The 24292-nt window shown below is 35.8% G+C and overlaps 3 protein-coding genes across 11 annotated transcripts in view; 2 read left to right on the plus strand and 1 right to left on the minus strand.

Moving 5' to 3' along the window:
* The window catches only part of LOC125670427 (SEC14-like protein 1), a 37177-nt gene extending 23644 nt beyond the window's left edge, over nucleotides 1-13533 (plus strand). For all 5 annotated transcript variants that reach the window (XM_048905583.2, XM_048905584.2, XM_048905587.2 and 2 more), the window contains 6 exons: nucleotides 4745-5051; nucleotides 5222-5359; nucleotides 5552-5800; nucleotides 6591-6736; nucleotides 7720-7833; nucleotides 8356-13533. In XM_048905583.2, the coding sequence (XP_048761540.2) occupies nucleotides 4745-5051; nucleotides 5222-5359; nucleotides 5552-5800; nucleotides 6591-6736; nucleotides 7720-7833; nucleotides 8356-8389 (988 nt within the window). In that variant the 3' untranslated portion in view covers nucleotides 8390-13533. The remainder of the gene's footprint in view (nucleotides 1-4744; nucleotides 5052-5221; nucleotides 5360-5551; nucleotides 5801-6590; nucleotides 6737-7719; nucleotides 7834-8355) is intronic.
* Nucleotides 13534-15732: 2199 nt separating this feature from the next.
* On the minus strand, nucleotides 15733-23835 carry LOC125668842 (uncharacterized). The gene is made up of 2 exons (XM_056164390.1): nucleotides 23716-23835; nucleotides 15733-16407 (listed from the first exon to the last, which is right to left on the minus strand). Exons 1-2 carry the CDS (start codon nucleotides 23833-23835, stop codon nucleotides 15733-15735), a joined length of 795 nt encoding a protein of 264 aa, XP_056020365.1.
* The window catches only part of LOC125670431 (zinc finger CCHC domain-containing protein 24-like), a 31962-nt gene continuing 30888 nt past the window's right edge, over nucleotides 23219-24292 (plus strand). For all 5 annotated transcript variants that reach the window (XM_048905601.2, XM_048905597.2, XM_048905602.2 and 2 more), the window contains exon 1: nucleotides 23219-24055. In XM_048905601.2, the coding sequence (XP_048761558.1) occupies nucleotides 23834-24055 (222 nt within the window). In that variant the 5' untranslated portion in view covers nucleotides 23219-23833. The remainder of the gene's footprint in view (nucleotides 24056-24292) is intronic.

The raw sequence follows: 24292 nt of genomic DNA on the forward strand, positions 1-24292 counted from the left end.
TGTACATGAAGCAATGCCACTCCCCCCCTCCTTTCCCTCTTGACTTGACATGTGACATGCATGTACTTACTGCATTATTATACCCCCCGCAAACGAAGTTTGGGGGGGTATACTGGAATCACTTTGTCCATCTGTCCGTCCATCTGTTTGTCCGTAGATGCAATTTGTCCGAAGTTTATTTCTAATACCGCTGGACATATTTCATTCAAACTTTATGCACATCTTTTATATATTATGTAGTTGTGCATCTCCTATTTTCATTGAAATATTTTAACAGTTATAGAAGTTACGCACATTTTCTTTTCATTTTGGGGGTTGCGCACTTTGTCCAGAGTTTAATTCTAATACCGTTGAACAGATTTTATTCAAACTTTATTCTCATCTTATATATATAATGTAGTTGTGCATCTTCTATTTTCATTGAAATATTTTAACAGTTATGGAAGTTACGGACATTTTCGGGTTTGGCATCCACATACTGTACCTGCAATCTTGTGACTTCTCGGTAAAACATAAAGTGGCTCATGTGTGTTGAATACTTATTTGTCAGATAGTATTTATAATCTCAACTATCCCTGGCAATGGGATTCATAGTAAACTGCCTTTATTGCAGCTACTTAGAGTTGTTATACCAGTGGAAAAGATTACAATAATACCAATACTTGAGCTAATGTCATTTATTTACTGACAAAATCAATGACAAAGTAAAGTTGGCATAACATAATGATCTTTAACAAAGTGAATATAAACTAAAGACTAGAAGAGTTGACCAGGGATTTGCAATCATCCAGCCTAAAATGTGCCAAATAGTATTCATTGTTTATATTAAGCATATTTTTAATATTTCATGTACTGCTGTACTGTAGAATATACACTTCTGCATTCACATTGATTACCCTGTAGATAATGTGAAAATATCCAATGTGCTTGCATTAAATATTTCCCATCTTCTTATTACCACATACAAAGTTCATTATTGTTACATGCAAAGATTGAATCATTAGCTAATCATTTTTTATAGTAGCTATGAAACAAATTTTAAGGCAACTTTTTTCTCTATTTCCCCCCATCCTTCAGTATCCCCCCCCCCCCCCCCCCCCCCCCATTTTTTTTCTTTTACAATTGTGGGGTTTGGGCAGAACTGCTATTTTGCTAACCAAGAATTATTATACAAATTTTAAGGCAACTTTTTTCTCTATTTACCCCCATCCTTCCATTTTCAAAAAGAATGCTAAGTGCTTGAACTCACTCTATCTGATAGTTATGTGTGCATATTTGATGTAAAGTTACCCAAGTTAACGCAGAAAACAAGATCTCATTGGACATTAAGTATTAAAATCAGGACATGAAATAATGGTTCCAATATTCCGTATTAGAGGAAAAGGAGCATTAAATGGTCCACAAGTTCACTTCTAGCTGATATGATCTTGTGATGTTGTTGACTCACAGATTTTTGTTACACAGCTCAGAATTATTGTCTTTGTTAACTTCAAAAACTTTTATTGCAATCAATTATCATAAATGCTAAGTAATTTGCAGTGCAGGGTGTGAATTGTCACATGCATTTTAAACATTTTATTTACATGACATGCATTCACTAGAAATAGAAGTTTGATAGTGACGTCACCTTTAAAAATGTTTTCGATGGGATCCATGATTCTAGTAATAAGTTTTGGTACTTGTATGTCACTGAAGGAGAAAATGCACTTAATCTGTTATGATATTTTTGTCTAATAATTTCTACTTGAATAGCTTAGAAAGTGTATTAAAAAGCTTACTATTACATGTACTAGTAACTGTGATTCTTTATTTTGAAAAAAAATTCTTATTGATTTATAGAAGACTTATTGGGTGACACCTTTAGAATTCTGAAAATGAAAAAACTTTTATTAAAAGTAGTTGTATTGAAATGTTTAAAAAAAAGATACTGTAAAAAAAAAAAAAAAAAAGAAAGAAAATGAATACATTACTATTACTGCAGGGATAATTTTCTTTGAGACAGTACCACATTTTTTAGGTGTTGTGTTAAAAGCTCATACTTTTGATTATAGTGTTTTCATAAACTAAAGGAAATTGTAAAAGTTACACAAAAATATGTTTTGTATTTGGATATGATTTCAACAATTTCTTCCTTTAAATTTTACCATATCCCCTGCAAAGAGAGTCATTTTGATTTCCTGTTGAATTGTATTTAACCATAATTTTGTAGAATAACAACATTGTATGCTCATACAAAACCTGACACAAAAGTTATTCTGATAAGGTCAAGGTCACTGGGAAATAAAAACGATACAAGGGTTGCTTATGATCTGAGGATGAGTCATGAATTGGACCCAATGTTACTGGGATTGAAGTTTGAAATTAATGTTCTGATATCTGTAGCAAATATTATATGTTCAAACTTGGACAAAGTTTTTTCGGGGGGGGGGGGGGGGGGGGGGGGGGGTGGGGGGGGGGGCTTTATTTGGACCAAAATCACATCAAGATCACAGGGGACACGTGTAAAATGAATTTATAGATACAGTAAAACCTGTATTAAGAGACTGTCCAACGGAGAATGGAAAAAAGGTCACATATGACAGGTGGTCTCTTAATACAGGTTGCCTATTTTCCACAGTTAATTGATAAAATTTCGCAAATAATTTGTACAATGGAGAAAATGACTACATGTATTTGGAATTTATCATTAAGAATATCAAGTATGGTTTAAATAGTTGTAAAATAAGATTAATAATACACTGTAGTTAAAATCTAGAATACAATGTGTTGTATCATAATTTATTATTCATCAAAAATTACATTTAATCTGTTTAAGAATGATAAACATGCATTTCATATTACACATTTACATGAGATTTAAATCTCATTTATAAACTGCATATAAATTTTCTAAAACTTATAAACACTTTGTTGTAAAGAGTATTTATGTATAGCATACTTGTACAGTGTAAGTAAAGAAAGCAAATGAAGTGTTGTGTCTCCTTTTGTACAATACATGAAGGAAATATGTTATTCAATTTGAGAAACATTAAATAAATCACAATATCCATTGTACATGCACAGCAAATCTTTTAAGCTTTAAACTAATGCAGGCAACTTTCTTGAACTCGGACTTGTCAAATACTCGGGACATGTCGAAGTGAGCTGCTAGTTCCGGTCATTCTGGAAATCTCAAGTATCTCTTGCAGGAAAACTGCGAATACTCCATTTAAAATTTCAGTCCTAAGCACAATATTTACCTGATTTATATCGCAATCTGGCAAATTTTTCACATAATGGTATAACAAGTGGTAGATTTTCATTTCCGATCTAGCATACCCGGCACTTCTTAAAGTTTGTCGAAATTCACACCTTCAAATACACCGGCCTTGATTCCCTGATCTTTGATTTTGTTAAATAAACAACAACTTGGGTTTTATTAATTAACCACACATGACCCTGCATGTTGACAGATTGGGTATAATAATTAATTCAGAGGGCCTACTAAACAAGTTCACCGCCAAACTATGCGTTATAAAACGAAAGTGTTAGGGGCGATAATTCCCAGAATAGTCGTGCGTTTGAAAACGAAAGTGTTAGGGGCGATAATTCCCAGAATAGTCGGCTCAACCAAAATCGAAAGTAGTAATCGCGTTGTAATCAAAAAATGTACAGTCGTTAAATAGAGGTAAAATTTTGTGAAAATACACAAAAAGGTTGTAAAAATCATGGTCGTTGGTCGCGTCAGACAGGTGGTCGTTTAATACTGGTACAATATATAGAGTAACGTCTTGGGGGAACTTTTTATGGTCTTAAGACCGAATCTAAATAACCCCCTCGTTTCCACAAAAACTAGGTCACATACGACAGTGAGTCGCTTAATACAGTGGGTCGCTATGGCAGTTTTTACTGTAGAAGATTCTTAAAACTATCATAGTTAGCACAAAGTTTATGTGAGATCCGAGTGTTAGTGTCCATTTTCTAGATAAGGCCATTAAATAATATCAAGGACACTTCAAAAAAGATATCTGAAACTGCAAAATTCTGGTCCAAGCCAATGCTAATATCTTTGTAACAGACACATTTGAATCATGCTTAACCTAAAGGCTGCTTCTGACTAAATAGTCTTGATCCTACATCTAGGTAATTAAAGGAATGAAAAGTTGTAGGCAGAGTCTTGTCCATTACTATGTAAAGCAAGGTTATAGAAGCTAATTTAAGAGATGAATTTTATTTCTGAAAGTACATAAGGGCATGAACTGCAATGCTTTACACTAGTATACTTCACGAAGAGTGCTTCATAAAAAGTATGCGGGCATGAAGCATTGCAGTTCATACCCTCATGTCTTTTCAAAAATAACACCTGGAAAAAGTGCACACATCGGACGGACAAGACTGCAGCACAACAAGCATGTACTGCAAATGACCCCCATTGTCTCGCACCGCAGCTGACTGCCAAAATTTATTTTTTATACATGTATTTACATTCCTCTTCATTTCTGTCAGAATTCCCAGTTATTATATTTATCAAGATTCGTACGCACATTGATTACCTTCATGAAGAAATGGCTATCATTACAATTGGTAAAGACATCGAAGGCAAAAACATTGGACACGTAAATATAGGAATATGGCATTCAAATCTGCTGTATTTTTAAAATGTTCAAGTTTGTCTCATCAGGTGTTTTTCTGGTTCCATTATGACAGGTCTACTTGTATATACAAACTTAACAATAGTTGTAAATGTCCTTTTCTTTCACAACAGTGCATGTACCTGTATCGTTGACCTGGAGGGACTCAGTATGAGGCATTTATGGAGGCCAGGAGTCCGAGCCCTGCTTCGAATCATTGAAGTGGTGGAGGCTAATTACCCAGAGACAATGGGAAGACTGTTGATAGTTAGGGCTCCGAGAGTGTTCCCTGTTTTATGGACCCTAGTTAGCCCTTTTATTGATGAAAATACTCGCCAGAAATTCATGTTTTATGGAGGAAATGATTACCAGGAGCATGGAGGACTACGAGATTTTATTGATGAAAAATATATCCCGGACTTTCTTGGAGGCCACTGTTATGTGATTATGATTTTTTATTAACAAAAAATATTTTTGAATTGAAATTTATATTGGCAACATTAATGTACTTGTTTCAATCATGTGCATTAACGCTATGTGTCAACAAAATTCATACAAAGTTACCAGATTTGATATCAGAATAGATATGAAATGTATAAGCTTTTTTTCAGTGTGACGTTCCAGATGGTGGGTTGGTCCCAAAGTCTTTGTATAAGGAAGAATTTCAGGACAAGTCACCCGATGGCCCACCTCTCAGCATTGACAGTTGTTACAATACTAGTCATGTAGTCAAGGATTACCCTCATGAGGTAAAAAAAAAAAAACCTCTCAATACTATTTTAGCGACGTACAAGAATTTTGAAATAAGTACATTGTAATCTTCAGAAAAATAATTTTTCTCATACTATACAAGCTTTTCTCCTACTCAATTGAATAGGTGTCTGTATATTATAAAGAGCTTCTGAAAACTATCACATTCATCGTATGTTTCATATGAATAGGTGCTGATTCAAGTTCCTCAGAAAGGATCGGTGATAACCTGGGATTTTGACATTCTAAAAGGTGATGTCACCTTCACTGTTTTACGGTGTAAGCGATCAATTTCGGCAGATCCAGTACATCAACATCATGTCAGCACTGCAACCGGAGGAATAGGTTCTGTGCAGTTCATTAACAAAAACATGCAGGTGGGCCCTGACCTCAGTATTGTGGAACGTCCTCTAATATGTCGAGATGGGGATAGTGTACAGGTCAGTATCATTTATCCAAGTCACCAAAACTCTTCACTTATGACTTTCTTCTGTAAATCAGAAAAGTACATCTAGAAAAATAGAATGCTTTTTGGCTGTTGGCAGCGATGAACAGTTTAATTGTACTATTCTCTGTTTAAATCACTTTGATAAGTCAGAGAGAGCTTATGCCATACCCTCAATGCAATTCAGGGTTAAAGTTTTTTTAAACTCAATTTGGTTCATAAGATGCAGATACTGACCAGGTAATAGTGTTTGGAGCAGATTAAAATTTCTGGACTTCGTTACATTCCCGTGTAACTGTTGTAGTTACATCAATCATCCTCGCTTCGGATGCTGAATTTGACCTATATTTTATTGATAATTGACCAGATTTTGGACTAGGTTAAATATATGGGTTTTGTCACATTCCCAAGGAACTCTTGGTCTTTCAGCAACCAAACTTGTATGGAAGTTACATCCTTGGACTTAACCACATAACTTACTTCAGATACTAAGTGTGACCTACATTTTCCAGATGATTGACCATGTTAAACTCTTTATGTATATTATACTATATTTTGATGCATGCATCATACTGTATGACTTTGTATTCATACCAAATCAAAACATCACACTGTCTTGCATAACTGAGTTACATATATCATATATTGGTAGAAACATATGATTGTGACATACATGATTGCATTTTATTGAAGGAGTCTAAACCTCACTTATCAAAAACCTTCATGGAGGTTAGCAATGCAGGCTTTGTCCACCCTATGTTTATAAAATCTAGTCTTCCTTTCAGGGATCTCATGTTGTCAGTGAATCTGGAAGTTATATCCTGCAATGGAAGTACTTTGACTCAGCAAAGACCTCCTTTGACTTCACCTTAGCACCTCATAAATCTAAAGTCATGTACCATGCTGAACTACTCAGATCAGAGGCTTTCAGGTTTGTGTGTTCTTAAATTTCTAGTCACCAGAGGGGAAAATATTAAACACCCAGTGACGTCATTCTTCATGATACAAGGTCAAGGTGAACTGTTCGAAATTTAGATACCTTTGTGATTGCAGACTGCTTAACCATTAATACTTTGGTACCCATTACGGTTAACATAGACATTTTTATCAACAGATGGCACCTGGATCTTTATATGTATACCATCAATGCACTCAATTATATTAGGGAACCCAGCTAGTTGGTAAAAGCCAACCTTTTTAGCCCCTCTGGATGGCCATTGCATGAATTTGTCAGCATTTGCAGTTAAAGCATCAATGTCACGGTCGTAGACACTGTGCTTTTATTAAACCCTGCAGGGGGGAAATTACATGTATAAAATTTGAGCATTGGTAGAATTATTTGAAAATACTTTATGATAATAGTAGTATGGGCCTGTAGGATGTTTTATGTTTGTTTACAACATTAATGCGAGTATGGTCCTGATTCTTTTGTTCATAAGGTTTATAAGAATGAAATTGAATGTAAATATAAAATGTGAATATATCATTTATAAACATCTTATTTTACTAAGTAATCTTAGCTGGCAAACCTAACGCATTATTTATTACCTACAAGAAACTACCACTGGCATAAAATTGCAATGCAATTATGGTAGTGTGAATGGTATGGCATTCCTACTAGCTCTGGCTTGTGGGTTAACCCTTTGGCTCAATTGGTAGAGTGCTGGACTTGTGTGCCAGAGATCCGGATTCAAATCCCATCAGAGGCATAAAAATGTCTCTGTTACACAATCAATACTTGGTGTATAACAGTCAAGGCCCCATTTCGCCAGGTTGGTCTTTCAAGGTCTTTCCCTGATCATTAGAACAGGATTCCCTGATCATTAGAACATTACACAATTGATAATGTACATTAGAATATGATAGTTTGCATTATAGCAATGGTGAGCTCTTATTGGAACTAAATCTTAACAGGGGCTCCATGAGCAGCTTGCAATCCTATCACAGTGGTTCACTCAGTAGCCGGGCATCACAGAGCAGTTTGACTGGTTCCTTTAATGGTTCAGGGCCCACATCCAACCCTAACAGGTAATGCAACAAGTTTTTACTATGTGGTTTTAATTGTTAACGAAGATCACAGCAACTTTGCAAAGGCACCATCAAATTTCCTTAACTTGAAATTTAGCTAAAGGAATGCAAGTGTGTGTACATAATGCTGAGGATAAGCAAAGGAAATTCAATACACGTATCAGCACTTCACCGAGAGTTACGTCCCTTTGCGGGGTCAGCCAAAGGTCAATCGGTGAAAAACAAAGTTTTCCTTCTTTACCTTACCAATTGCAAGACGGTATTACTTTGAATTTTAGCTAATTGTGAGGTTTTCACACAAGTTAATGGGTTGCCCAATCTGGGGCATTATTGTAGTTGACTGTAATTGATGGAAAAATAACAGATGTCAAAGCTACAGAAAATTACAAGGGCTAACGTTGGGAAATATGATTTTTAACCGGGAGATGGCGGACAAGGGACGGAACTTGTGCAAAGTGTTGATACGTGTGTAGTAAGTGTCCTATACTACATTTAATGAGAAAACATTCTTTGAATTTCCAGGTTGATGGATTCATCGAGATTATTACGACCCTAAAATTCTGCAGCAAGCCATATCCTACTGTTTTATCAAAGAATTGTTACCTTTATATATTTGTTAAGTTTATTCATATTTATTTACATGTAACATGGACATTTTATACATTGTTCCTAGATAAGTATATGTATTCATGAGTGCATTTTTAAGAAAGAATGAGTGCTAAGAACTGAACTTGATTATTTCAAGGTTATTCGAGAATGAATTGAGACACAGTTCTTTTTATTTTTACAGTTTTATGATTACCAAAATACATTTTTGTTAGATTAGTTGAGTTACTGTGACAGCTGTTCTGTAGGGGAGGTGTAATTTCTTTCTAAATATTTCTAAGCTTGAAACTCAAGTAGACATATTCACTGCGTGTTCATGCGAGTGCCATATTTAGAGCGGAAACAAGATCTCAGAAATGTCCCTTCACTTGAATTAAGATTTCCCACTGAGAGTGAAAAGGAAATATCGATTATTCTCTCTGCATGTGAAATTATCAGTGCAATGTCTAGAAGAACTGTTGTAATTGGTGTTGATACATTATGCTATTATCTGGTAGGATATCATGAGAAGAAACTAGAGAATCAGATCATTGTAGGTTAGTGCTTTGATATCAATACTGAAGATTTATCAGGATTTAATACACACAGGATCAGAGCAGTGAGATATGATTACTAAGACTAATATATGGATAACACATCATCACTATTTTTGCAATAGGAAGGACATCACAAGAGCTTAGACATAAAGTAAATATTCCTTGTCCTTTTAAGTATTCAATTTGTTGTTTATATGTTAAATTATTAGGTTTATTAAGGCTGCCAATCTATGAATCGTGAGTTTAAAATGATCATCAATTATTTGACAATATTCACTGAGCAAAAGAATTTTTTTGAAGTTTTTTCAAAGTCACTGGATTATTTTTACATATCATCCAAGATGTGTTATGCATTATTATGTCTTCATGAACTTTTTGTTGTCGCCGTATTTGAAAATTACTGGTAATTGAAATATAGTTGGTATATGGTTGTTGAAGGCTTTTTTTCACAATCAGAAAAAATGTAATTTTCAATGTACTAATATCAACAACCATTATTACTACATCATATGATACGAAGTACATGTACAATTTTGGTAAGTCATTGTGGTGATTGATGTGTATTGTGTCACAGTCAAGAAATTTTGAGTTTATAGTACCAAAAATTGTACAAAGGTACACTTCCTAATGTTCATGTCAAAACTCCCAGAGAATTGTCTTGTTCAAGTTTCCATGTCAACACATGCTCAGAAAATTGTCTTGTTACTCCCATTATTTCTAATCCCTGTCACTCTGTCAAACTATTCATTATGAATTGATTTTTTTCCCCTCCTTGTAGCATTCTTCTTTCTTCAAGTTGGAAAATTTAGCTATTAGGACAGAGGATGATTTGTTGAGCATTAGCATTCAATTTTGGTTTGAATTTTGTTTATGTAATCTCCAATATCATTTGAGTCTCAGCAGTGAAACTTCAAAGTAATTGTCTCCACAACACAAGAATAATTATTGTTGCTATTTAAGTGTGATTAGCAAGTTATCATGGTGTAAAAACCAAGTCAATTCTAAGCATTATCTGAGGGTTACCCTTTGTAACAACAACAACAATCTGAGGGTTACCCTTTGTAACAACAACAACAACAATCTGAGGGTTACCCTTTGTAACAACAACAACAACAATCTGAGGGTTACCCTTTGTAACAACAACAACAACAATCTGAGGGTTACCCTTTGTAACAACAACAACAACAATCTGAGGGTTACCCTTTGTAACAACAACAACAACAACAATCTGAGGGTTACCCTTTGTTTAGTAGGATAAAATGTCAAGAGTCAGTCCCTAAGTCACCAGAAGTATAAGTTAATGTCTATATAAGTACCTCTCCATTCCTCAAAAGTAATGGAGGCGAGGCCTCAAAGGGACTGAGGTCCACTGCTGGAAAGGAATGCAGAGGTACGAGGACATTGACCTACTTAAAATGCACATCCAGTTTAAACTTAATGATAATTTACTCCTATTAGATAAGTCCCTTTTTTATATAAATTTTTTAAAAATAAAATTAAATGTCGTGTATATATATATATATATATATATATTAAGTACTGTTATAGAGTTTTGGTTTTGTCATATGAAGCATCTATTTTTTAACTTTCCCAATGGTTGTCATTGGTCTCAGTGGATAGAGCTTGCATGTGAAAGATCTTGGGGTTCGGAACGGTTTATGCCTTTGGATTTTATTATGAAATTTATTAAGACATTTTGTTGATAGAGCTATTATTAGGGAGAGTTAGTACATTTAAAAAATGATAAAATTAAACTCTTCAGAACATTACCAAGTAGTTGTCTGAAACTCTCCATTTCTTTTAAATAATGGAACACTAAAACAATTTAATAATGTTGCAGGTGGATTTTAAGAGAATTCAACTAAAAAATGAAAACATTTGTGTCCAAATGGCAAGTTACTAGTGAGGAAAGTAACTTTATACACTATAGCATTGAAACTTATGGATCTTCACTATAGGGAGCCATTGTTAAATGGTTCGGGATGAATTTCCAAAAGGTGTTGCACACAATGAGCTGGAACCTCCTGTTACTATTATCTGTTACCTTCATAACATTATGATCAGGGTTACTGGTTTACAGATAATCGTAGCATTGTCTTTGCAACAACAAAAAAGAAAGAAATATTTACAGTGGACTCTGATTTGCATTGCTTCAAGTTTCATGGAAAGTAAAGCCATTTTATTTAAAGGGACTGGTTCACGATTTTTGAACAAAATATTTTTTATGTGAAACATTAAGAATATAACTCATTTAATGTTGACAGCCAACATTTGGACCTTCTGAATGCAAAAATAAAAGCAATATTTTAGCCTTAAATCTGTGTTATGTAAACAAAGACTCGAGTCTTTTCATGTATACAAACACACCAGTGAAATGTTAATTTTGTAATATTAAGCATCTAAATTTTGCATAGTCACAAATTTTAACTTTTAGATGACACATTTTACCTGAAGAATGCTTGAAATGTGAAAGATATAATAAACTTAGATCGATAACCATTTCTTTTGAAAATTTCGTAAACAAAAACATACCGCAATCTTTGTTTACAAAACAAAAAATGAACTCTCTAAAATGAGCTTCTGTGATAATGTATAACCTTAATTTTTGTGTGAAATCTTTTAAACACATTAGACAGTAGATTCTGATCATCAAAAGTGAAAAACAAAATTTTGGGGAAAATCGTGAATCAGTCCCTTTAAATAAAATTTATTGTCATCCATTAAGAGATCATAATTTTTCTTGTTTTCAATAAGTACAAATGAGAAAGACCTGTCTTCCAGTTAATACATGTAAACAGTAAATAATGAGGTGTGTTTCAACAAGATGATATTTTCACTATTTTGTATTGTATGATACACAAAATGGTGTATTAAACATTTTTCATCTTTAACACGATTTATGCATAAATAAAATTAAACACAGAATACACTCTCATGACTTACAATACCTTAATGCCATTTGATAACCACAGTGTAACATACATTATGAAGGAAGAGCTGGCCCTGATATATCAGATTAGTCAAAAGGTTTAGGCCTTATTCCACATCAACAGTGATATATTGAATACTTTTTTCCATTTCTTTGATGGCTCTCAGTTACTACCAAAAAAAAATATAGAAATTTCAACTAGGCTAATCACATTTTCTACCCTTTTTTGTGAAAATGTTGATGTATGAAAATTGTTTATTTGTCTTTCAACAGTTTTTAAAGTCTCTCCAACAGGTTGTTAACATACATGAGGAATTGAGAATGTTTTACACAAATGCATTAAAAAGGGGGAAATTGCAGCTTTCACAAGATGTATTTTTTGTACCAGTCAAGCTTTTTATTTCTAAAATTGGAAAACAATCATTTTAAAGCTATTTTCACTAAATTACAATCGTGCAATTTCAATACAGATTTTTCTTCTTTAAGTGAATTTTTCAAGCATCATTCTAGATGGTGTACATGAAAATGAAACCCATTATAACTCAGTTGTGCTGCTGAATCTGCATACAAGTGTCATTGGTCATTTCCAAAAATAGGATTCTTCAATATTTCATGCATCAGCATGATAGTCTCGGTTTGCTGCTTTTTATTAGGCACACTAATAAACATTACTGTGTACTACCTCTACTATACATGACTGGTGTTCATAATGAAGTGGATCAGTAGAATATGCAAATAAAGAAAAAAGTTTTACCACTTATGATTTTATGTTGAAGATTCACTGAATATAAATATATGCACATGTATTTTTCAATGAAATTGATTGTACCAGTACTCATTTCTTTACAGGTATGTAACCTTTTAAGAAACTCCATTACCAAAGTTTTTTTTCCTTATTTTTCTGTCATTTATTTTACTATCCTACAGTTTTTAGATGTCAAAAGGTTACAAAAGTATTGTGCTTTTCTTGTTTTTTTATCAGACACAAAGGTTATATGTTTGTGAGGATGGTGCAAGTATTACAATGCTATTGTTATTACAATGCTATTGTTAAAGTTTGTATTTTAAATCAATTTAATAATCACTTTATCTAAAAGGAAAATGGATGACCCATGCACAGAAGTCACAAATATTCAAAACTGTTTTGTAGAATTGTACATATCCAATGACTTTGAATCTCTTAATTTCATTGTAACACCCCCCCCCCCCCTCCTCTTTTTGAAGCTTTAGATATATATGGTAAGACATATGTAACTTTTAGAGATGTATACTGTGACTGTGTTTCCCGAGAGGCATTATTCATATCAAATCAAGACCAAAAATTACACATATTTTGTGATCCAACAAGAATTTTCATATATGTGATCAACATTTGACTGTCAGTTGATAATCAGGCCAGTGTTGTTTGGTGTGTGATTCCTGTGATAGTATAGTGAGTTTTTGTAGTCTTAAGGATGGTGATCGAATTCCCAAAGGGAAGAGATATCCAGGTATTTGATAAATTGTTACATGATGTGTAAATGTGATTGTTGTGTTTTGTATGTTTGTATAACATTGTTGAAATCTCACCAGACAGCAATATAGGGATCACCCCAATGTCGTTTAATAAATAAAAACAATGAAAATGGATTTCCTGTTGTGACTGTGGTAATGTAGACCAGATACATTCTCCTCACAGCTCTTGTGGCCAGGTGCATTTCAAGGAGACTACAAAAAGAGGCTTCGAAGAATTATATTACTACAGATATTTTTTAAAAGACTGAAACAGAAAAAAAACAGTTCCCTGTATAACATTATGGAGCCCCAGTAAGCTAGTGATGGATGCATTTTCGTGTAATGATTACTGTTTTAATCCCTGTATAACATGGAGCCCCAGTAAGCTAGGGATGGATGAATTTTCGTGTAATGATTACTGTTTTAATCCCTGTATAACATGGAGCCCCAGTAAGCTAGGGATGGATGCATTTTCGTGTAATGATTACTGTTTTAATCCCTGTATAACATGGAGCCCCAGTAAGCTAGGGATGGATGAATTTTCGTGTAATTCTTGCTATAGGTTGGTTGCAAACAATGACTAGCTTGTTTTAACAAGAGGTTCTTGGACCACATTATTCATCATAGTCACCTTGTTCAAAGAGTGATGGAAGTCTTTGAACACACACTGGTGCATAAGTCGTGGAATGTAGAAATCTTGCTTATGTTGAATTTTCAAGATATAAAAGAGCTGGTGTGGGGAATACACAAAAGTTCTATCTACTCTCACAGTTAAAGATCTATATATTGAAAATCTTTATACTGTGAGCTGTACTCAATATCCTATGATATTTTGGACTCAACAAAAAGGACCTCTCTCCTGTGTACATAACAATATACACCATATTTATCAAAGAATTTATTTAAGGAGGTATGCTACACCACAGAAATTTGATATGGATGAGAAGTGGCGTGTATATACAACAATATTTTGATATTGAAAACTTTCAAATTTACTCTATTTAGTCAAAAAATGTAGTTTTAGTAGAAAACACCTGAGAAAAATTTAAAACCCCTGCGGAACTCGAACCCACGATCGGCAGTTCAGAAGTCAACTGCTAACCCACTGAGCTAGACATTAATTTTTGAATGAATAGACAAATATTGCTGATATTTATATTTCCATCCATGTTTGAAAAGGAAGTCCATCATTATGACGATGTAGAGTACCTCCTTAATACCACACACAGGACACGAGCACAAGGCAACCTTCAGGTGGAACCTGCTGTATTACTGGACGTGGTTCCCTAGTTTGTGGAAGCAATGTCCTGTAGAAGGAACTAGATAACACGTGTCATGTTCTGGCCGTTCCTCTCCCTCTTCTTTTATCTGGTTCAGGAATGCCTTCTCGTCCTCCGCTACCTCCAACTGAAGTATGGCTGTCATTTAACAACGTTTCAATATAGAGCATATAGAACCAAATACATGACTTCACACGTCTCTTGAGCTCCATTATTCTGTAGTGATATTTTGTGAACCGATATCTATGACTACATCAAGAATATCGCAAACAGAACAACATACCCCCGTTAGACCTTCAGTGCAACATCTGTATCCATGACCAGAAAAAGTCCAGAAAACTATTTGACCTACTTTAGCCCTAAAGTAGCTCATACTGCACCAATGAAGTAAATGTGAACTGAGTTTGTATTTCTCTAAGGGGGAGGGGGGGGGGGGGGTCTGGTGCCTGTATTCATGACGAGGGAAAAAAAACTGGAAAACAAGGCTTTTCTATTGAGTGATACTAAGACCTTGACCTTCAGAAACAATAAGCACCTTCAGTGTGGCACAAATTGTATGTGTACCAAGTTTGATGGTCCTTATAACCCCCATTGGTTTGATTTGTATTCTGCCTACAAGGTTTTCCTATTTTAAAACTGATATGACTTTGATCTTGGAAAAACAATAGGCATTTTCCTCTCATCATGGTGATTAAAGGTACCAGTTCTAATATCCTATCTGTATTCTGGCTACATGGTTTTCCTATTAACTGATACTACAACCTTGACCATTGACCCCTGGCCTTGAAAAACAATAGGCATCTTCTTCTAATCAAGGTAATGAAATGTACCAAGTTGTAAGATCCTAGCTCCACCTTGAAAAATAATAGGCATATTCCTCTCACAATGGTGATTAAATGTACCAAGTTGTAAGATCCTAGTTCCAATAGTTTGATATGTATTCTGCCTAAAAGGTTTTCCTATTTACTGATACTACGACCTTGACCTTTGACTCCTAATATTGAAAAAAACAAACATTTTCCTCTCATCAAGGTGATCTTCTTGTCGTTCGCCTCTACACTTGGATTTCTGCTTCCTCTACGAATCTGGTGGTCTTCTGTAAGTCCTCCACTGTTCCAAATAGCTTTTCCTGGATGGTTGTTGGTAATGGCCATATCCTTTGTCTCAATGCCTGATGGTTCTTGCATGTCTGTAGAATATGTGTTGTATCTTGTTCTGCCTCACCACAGGGACACATTGGGGATGGTACCACTTTCATCACTCTGTTCAGATGTTTGTTTAGTCTATTGTGTCCTGTCCTCAGTCTGAATATGACGGTTTGTTCAGGACTCGACAGATGGTGGTAACTGTCTTGATGGTTGGATTTTCTGTACAGGGATTTTATTATGGTTTTCATCTCTGCAAGGCAGACTGGGTTTTCCTCTTGTTGTTGTCCAGCACCTTGTTTTGCGAGAATGTCAGCTTGTTCATTACCATAGACTCCACAGTGCGAAGGGATCCATTGTAGCACTGTTATGCGACTTTGAATGTTAAATAGCACCTGTTCTAGTGATGGTAGCTTGTTGTTTGTCAATCCCTGTAATACAGACAGAGCATCTGTAAGGAAAACAACTGGAGTTGTGATATTGACTTTGTCTGTGATGGTATGTGCAGCATGACTGATGGCTTTTTCTTCAGCTTTATAGTTGGAACAATGCAAGCCTGTTGGTATTGCTCCAGATTGTCGTGACTGGTGATTAAATGTACCAAGTTCTAAGTCGTATATTTTAAAAGATATCTCATAAATGAATTTTCATAGCATATCTCATAAACTATACCTTATAACTTTTTTAAGATATCTCATAAACTTTATAAGATATTTTATAAAAGAAAGTTTATAAGGTATCTCATACATTTTATAAGATATCTCATATACTTACAGTTAATAAGATATCTCATAAAATATATAAGATATCTTGTATAGTAAACAAGATATCTCATAAAGTTTATGAGATATCTTATAAAATATATGAGATATCTTATAAACTTTCTTTTATAAGATATCTTATAAAGTTTATGAGATATCTTATAAAAATTTATTTATGAGATATCTTATACAATACATAAGATATCTTGTAAATTTTTGAGATCTCTAATAAATTTATGAGATATATTATAAAATATATATCTTATATGCCTTATAAGATATCTTAGAAAGAAAAATTATATCGTATCTTTGATAAGATCTTATCACGGATATAAGATATCTCGTAAACTTTAGAGGATATCTTATAACTTTTTATTATAATATATCTTATAGAATTTATGAGATATTTTTTAAGAGGAATAGATGTAAAAATGGCGTGCCATATAGTTAAGATGTCTACTTTAAATCATCTACTGAGTCGCAACTATTTGCAATGTCTACTAATGAAAGTGTTTCATAAAACCTAAAGTTAGAATAATGAAATAATAAACTGAGTGTACTGTTAAAGACTTCTAGATATATCTTTCTGCGTCAACTACGGCATTTCATTATTTTAAAAATCTGGGAGGGGGTGTCTTCAAGGGTGAAGACATTTATGGAGGGAGGAATGTAGCGGTCAGTCGGGTTCAATCGCCGGTGGCCAGATAGTTCAATTAGTAGAGCACCTGACTAGAGATTCAGGGGGCTCGGGTTAGAATCTTGATCTGATCCGTAGCAGTTTCGCCCTTCCTGTTACATTTGATGCCGAGTAATACCGGTTCCCGGTACAGTGTTTTACACATGATGAAGTATAATGATTTTAGTGTGGTAGGTTCTTATTCCAATATCTACTGTTGATGAACTCGATGTTGAAACTTACTGGCACCATTAATAACTGGTATTAAATATGTTGATAAAAATACATTCTAATTGCTCAAGAGATTTGAAGTTGAAGTGGAGGAAGAAGTAACTGTGGAATTTCATAACAAAACACTTCCTAAAACGATAGTGTTCATTGTCAAAAAAAAAGGGGGGGGGGCAGCCCCCTTCCCTTCCTAATTCTACGTACCAGATATTGAATTCAGATTTTCTTTGTAGACGAAAATGTGGGGCAACCAAGCCCACAGCCTCAGCTTGGTTTTATTTCTGATGTTAAAACAGAAAACCCAACACTGTACTTCAGTCACATGTTAGATTTTCCTCAAACTATATTATAAACGAGAGCTGTTCGATATGTAATGTGTATTGTACCACAGCGCGATAACACTTTGCACGATTCCATGGATAATGATACTCGTGAATAGCGCTATTCAATACCTTTCCAACGGTATAAACACGAGCATTCAGTTCCACATAGTTTTAAACTTATAGTCATTTCCATAGAGCCAGTCGTTGACCACTGTTGTAAAAATGGTTGGGAAATGGGTTGAGGATATTGAAGAAGTTAGAGCTTATATAAAAGTTCGTACAAAACTCGGTCATTCGGTAACTTGTAAGACAGTTCGTAGGTGGAGAAAGAAATTTCTGACTGGTACAGAGTCCGTCAAAGATGCAGCAACATCTGGTCGACCTGTGACTGTAACAGGCAAGGCAAATGTCTGAAAAGTCAAGGAAATAATCCAGTCTAATTAAAATTAGACTGGAAAATAATTGAAAGTGATGGCAGATGCAAGATTCGTGATATTGCCAAAGCTGCTGGCATATCGCTATCGCGGGTGCATTTCATTTTGAAGCGCATTTTGAAAGTACGAAAGATTTCTGCCAGATGGATACCGCATATATTGACAGATGACCAAAAAAACGGGTACGAGTACAAACCGCTAAGCAATTGCTTAAAATGTTTCCCAAATTCAATCAAAGACAATTGGCAGACATTGTTAGTGGTGACGAAACATGGGTTCACTATTTCGAATCAGTAAGAAAAATTGGAAACAAAATATTGCTAACTAAATACGGTAGAAGGCCTGTAGTTGCCAAAAGAACCAATCGGACAAACTCTTCATGCAAAATTGAGATTAGAATGCAGTGCTCTTAATCTTCATATGTTTCAAAGAAAATTATGCAATTCACCTCTTTGCATTTGTGGAGAAGTAGAAAGTATTGATCATTTTCTTTTACGCTGTAATATGCACTCAAGAGTTGGGACCAATACAATTCTGACACTGCCATATCCACTTAATGTAGAATTATTGTTATACTATAATGAAAATTTATCTGAAAGTGATAACAGCATTTTTTATTTAGCCCAGAAATTTCTTGTTGAAAGTAAAAGGTTCTGAGCCTACCTCTGAAAGCTGTTCTACTATATCTACATGTAATACTGTCATATTGTATATAAAATATACTCATGTGCACCAAGGTTGTAATAAGTGGAAAACCTGTGTTTATTACTTATTGTTTATATGGCATAACTCTACAATTTGTTATTTCAACTTTGTCTATAGTTTATATTCATTTGATCCGTATCGACACTTATCATACATATAAACGTGTGTTATTTTTTCTCCCAATACTCAATTCCAGCTTTTCTCTCTTATTCCCATTTCTTTTTGCATGTATTGTAATAATTAGTACACGACTTGTTTTACTTAGAATTTTCATTCACCTCTTACTTGCAAGATATTTAGAGAGATATTAATATAAGCCTTTTGGCTTGTTTCTCAATCTATTACATGTATAAGACATTGTTTGTAAACATTATCATCGAATTATTTACGAATAAATATTGTTTAAACTTAAAGAACCATAAGCACAAAGAAGGTTCTTTATTGCAAATTCTTCTCATGTGATGGTATAGCCGTACAAATTCCGGTACCAAAGGGCAAAAGTGTTACAGGTCGGTATTACCGAGATGTTATACTAAAAAAGCTCAAGAAATATTATCACAAACGCATGAAGCGACGCCCTGTGTCAGGATTTAGGCATGTTCGTCTACTTCATGATAATGCTCATGGACATCACATACATCTGAGCTCGTGAAATAATTATTGAAGTCGGAGAAAGTTACCGTCTTGCCACACCCACCATACTCTCCAGATCTAGCCCCATGCGACTTTTTCCTTTTTCCAAAACTTAAAAAGTTCTTATCTGGTCGTCGTTACAAGTCCCGACAAGCCATCAGTCAGTGCCTCAGAGGTCTACCCAAATCAGCGTACCGTGACGCATTTCAGATTGAAATTATGTATTCCAAACCGCGGAGAATACTTTGAAGGGATGTAATGTTCATTTACGAATGCTTTTGAGATATCGTACAATACACATTACATATCGAACAAATTACAACATATGTTCAATTTCTGCTACTGGAAATTTCTTTATTTGAATATACCATAGCTACAACTTGTTTTAGAACAAATCTTAAATTTGGGGAACAAGAGAAGGCCCTGACACTTTCCCGTCAGTAATTTCGTTATAGTGAGCTATTTCTCTTGTTATAATGAGATACTAATTAACTCGTTATAATGAGATACTTTACTCGTTACAACGACTTTGATTTTCAGAAATGAGCCCAGCCGGCTTTGATACGGCCACGGTATGTAACAACTAGACCGGTATGTGACAACTCATTACATACCATAGCACGAATGGCGACGCTATGTGACAACATATTGTTTATCGTCACTCGTGCTATGCTTTGTATGGCACGCCAAATTCACAAAAATGAGCTAAACATAGTTTCACAGTTAATAAACTAGGTTTATCGACTGTAAACTATAGTTTACGGATCGTAAACTATAGTTAACGATTCGTTAACTATAGTTTTCATCCGTAAAACTATATTTAACGGTTGTAAACTATAGTTTACAAATGCTAATCCAAGTTTATCTGTCTTTAAATAAACGTTAACAATAGATTTTGCTGATAAATACAGATTCACATTTGTAAACTATAATTTACATTCGTTAACTATAGTTCACAATTGTTAATCCTAGTTTCACAAATTGTGATACTATATTTATCAGATAAACTATGTTTAACATTCGTTAATTATAGTTTTTGATCGTAAACTATAGCTAACTGCCATTTTACTCATAAACTATATTAAACAAAACTGTGTTTATCACTTTTTTGAGAATTCGGCGCATTAAATGACTATAAACTACATCTTACAAACTGTAAACTATCATTTACATTCGTTAATAATAGTTTAGACTTGTAAACCGTAGTTTACAATCGTGAAACCGTATTTATTAGATAAACTATGTTTTTCAATCGCTAATGATTGTTTTCATTGTCAATTATAGTTTACGCTTGTGAAACATAGATTATCTGTTAACTATGGTTTACAGATGTGAAATATAGATTAACGTCGTTAACTATAGTTTACGGTCCGTAAACTATAGTTTACAGTCGATAAACCTAGTTTATCAACTGTGAAACTATGTTTAGCTCATTTTTTGTGAATTTGGCGTGCCATAGCTTTGTAACAAATTGTTACATATCGTGCAGGGACTGCATCTTTTTTTTGGGGGGGGGGGGATTCCGAAAAAAACCCAATTCCCACCGAAGTCTTTTAGATTCCTTTTAATTAGTATGTGTGTGAGTGGGTATATGTGTGTGACTTTCATATTCACATTCAATATTTGTCTCATTCTTACTTTATTTGAAATATTTATTTATGTATTGATATGTAACAGGAGGGGAGAAAATGCAACGGACCAGACCGGGAACCCGGGCCCCAGCTGAATCCCTAGTCAGGTGCTCTACAACGGACCAGACCGGGAACCCGGGCCCCAGCTGAATCCCTAGTCAGGTGCTCTACAACGGACCAGACCGGGAACCCGGGCCCCAGCTGAATCCCTAGTCAGGTGCTCTACAACGGACCAGACCGGGAACCCGGGCCCCAGCTGAATCCCTAGTCAGGTGCTCTACAACGGACCAGACCGGGAACCCGGGCCCCAGCTGAATCCCTAGTCAGGTGCTCTACAACGGACCAGACCGGGAACCCGGGCCCCAGCTGAATCCCTAGTCAGGTGCTCTACAACGGACCAGACCGGGAACCCGGGCCCCAGCTGAATCCCTAGTCAGGTGCTCTACAACGGACCAGACCGGGAACCCGGGCCCCAGCTGATTCCCTAGTGCTCTACCAACTGAGCTAACTGGCCACCGGCGAACAACCTACAAATCCCGGTCTGCAAATGCAAGTCCGATCCTGCCAGGGGCAAAAAGAATCTGAGTTGTGTCTTCGTGGATGAAGACAATCTAAGGAGGGAGGAATGTAGCGGTCAGCCGAAGCCGGGTTCGATCGCCGGTGACCAGATAGCTCAGTTGATAGAGCACCTGACTAGAGATTCAGGGGGCCCAGGTTCGAATCCCGATCTGGTCTGTTGCATTTTCTTCCTTCCTGTTACATGTGGTGCCGTAGACCAGCCCCTGGAACCGACAGGTGAAAATGTCTGCCAGGGGAGTAAGATCCTGGGTTGATGTCTTCAGGTGTGAAGACATTTAAGGAGGGAGGAGTGTGGCGGTCAGCCGGATTTGATCGCCGGTGGCCAGTTAGCTCAGTTGGTAGAGCACCCGACTGTGTGGTGTCGTCGTCATCATTGTTCCTGCTATTGTTGGCATGCACGAACTTAACCGCAGTGGTTTCGAAGAAACCATTCCACCTTCGTTGCTGCAATTTTTCTCAAAATATTCGTCTTTCACCATTAAAAAAAATAAAACAAGATGTGTTTGTGAAACACAAATGCCCCCAATAATGGCCAATTCCAAAGATGGCCAAGGTCACAAGCACAAATATCTTGGTACCAGTAGAAAGATCCTGTCACAAGAAATGCTCACGTGCAATATGAAAGCTCTAATATTTACCATTTAGAAGTTATGTCCAATGTCAATTCTTTTTAAAGTAGGTCAAATGTCAAGGTCAAAAGGATTAGTACCCACGGAAAAGTCTTGTCACAAGGAATACTCATGTGAAATATCAAAGCTCTATCACTTACTGTTCAAAAGTTATTAGCAAGGTTAAAGTTTCAGACAGAATTACAGAATGAGAGAGGACAAAAACAATATGCCCCCCGATCTTCGATCTCGGGGGCATAAAAATAAAGAAGTTGCATGGGTGTTAAATGCGCCAAAGCGTGCCTATAATTTGACATAAAAAGAAGCAAAACTATAAGTGTGAGATTCCGAGATAACCACCGATCATGCAGATGACGTCCTATCCTTCTCTGGACGCTTCTGCAGCAAACACCTCGCACCGAGTCTATAAACAGTAGTCGTCAATTGACCATTGATTGTCGTACACACACACATGACAAAGAAATCATGCTAAGTTTACCCACTATGTAACTATGATTTTAAGACTTGAATAGGCAATTTCTGGCCCCAAAAGTGGGAGGGTGGGTGGATGTAACGATACGAGGGAGTTTTGAGATGACCCTTTCTGGAACGGCCTAATCGGCTATACGCAATTTTTTTTAGGATGACAGTTGTATTTTCTCAACCTGGTTCGATTCATGGTTCAGGCAACCATGAGCTACGGCGTCCGATACCGATATGGAACGAACGAATGAACGAGTGACAGTCCTCCTTTCTGATCATGTCAACGAGTTTCCCCGACATACAAAGTAAATAATTCTGAAACAAAAAGTGAATGCGATAGATTTATTAATTCCATGATTAATCTGATTAACTGATAATGAGATAGATAAAGTTACCTGGATATTTAGAAAGAGGAGAGGGAATAGAATGAATTATTTCATTGTATAGAGGCGAAGAGAGAGAGAGAGAGAGAGAGAGGGTATAGTGCAAGAGAGAGTCTGCGGAGAGTCCCCGGATATAACGTTAAAAAGGGAGGTTCCATGTCACGGTAACCGTTGGCAAAAACTAAAGCGGGACACGTCTCAACATCTAAAATTCTTGAATGGTACGAAAAATAAGCTTCAGAAGAAAATAAATGGTATAATTACGCAAATTCTTAATCCACATTTTGAATCTCACGGTACATTTATCGACAAGACATCCCATGAAAGTTAGATTGTGACATCAAAGCACAGCGGTACTTTGAAAAACTACGTTTTTGACGTCAAACTTCCTTCACATGCATTAAAACAGCCGAGGAAACTGCGTCCGCCCCTTTTCCCAAATACAGACAGATGAACTCAGTTGGCACCCTATCGAGGGCACACGACTGAGAGTTCCCCCAACATCCATCACTTGTCGAGCTGATAGCAGAAAACTCGGTGTGGTAGGGTGATCCTCTTTGGCAGTCATGGACACTTACCAACAGTATCCATCCCAAATGTTAATGAACTGGGGAGTATTTCTAACCGACCAAGGAGCTGTGCAAGGGGGACAGGGCGTGTACACGGATCCTTGGTCCAACCCCGTTTCGACAGTAAACACGGTCAGCACCGTCACATCTCTTCTGAAAAATGGCCAAACTATATTTAGCCCGGATTGGAACACGGTACCCATTAACGGCTACAACACTGTGAGTGTTCCATTTTAATTCATGATTTATCGTGTTCAAAGTTTTTAGAATGTAAAGAATGTTGCTTATCTTCTAAGAAATAGCAAATATGAAGAATGACAGATTAAACAAAAATTGCTGTGGGAGTGATACCCCGCTGTGGATGCTTCTGTGATGAGCTTCGTTAATTGTATCGAGTTTCAGAATTAAACCCCAGAGTGTTTCAGATAAGACACTGACGCAGTCATACATACCCAG

The sequence above is a fragment of the Ostrea edulis genome, chromosome 4, assembly GCF_947568905.1.
Source record: "Ostrea edulis chromosome 4, xbOstEdul1.1, whole genome shotgun sequence".
In the NCBI taxonomy this organism is placed as follows: domain Eukaryota; kingdom Metazoa; phylum Mollusca; class Bivalvia; order Ostreida; family Ostreidae; genus Ostrea; species Ostrea edulis.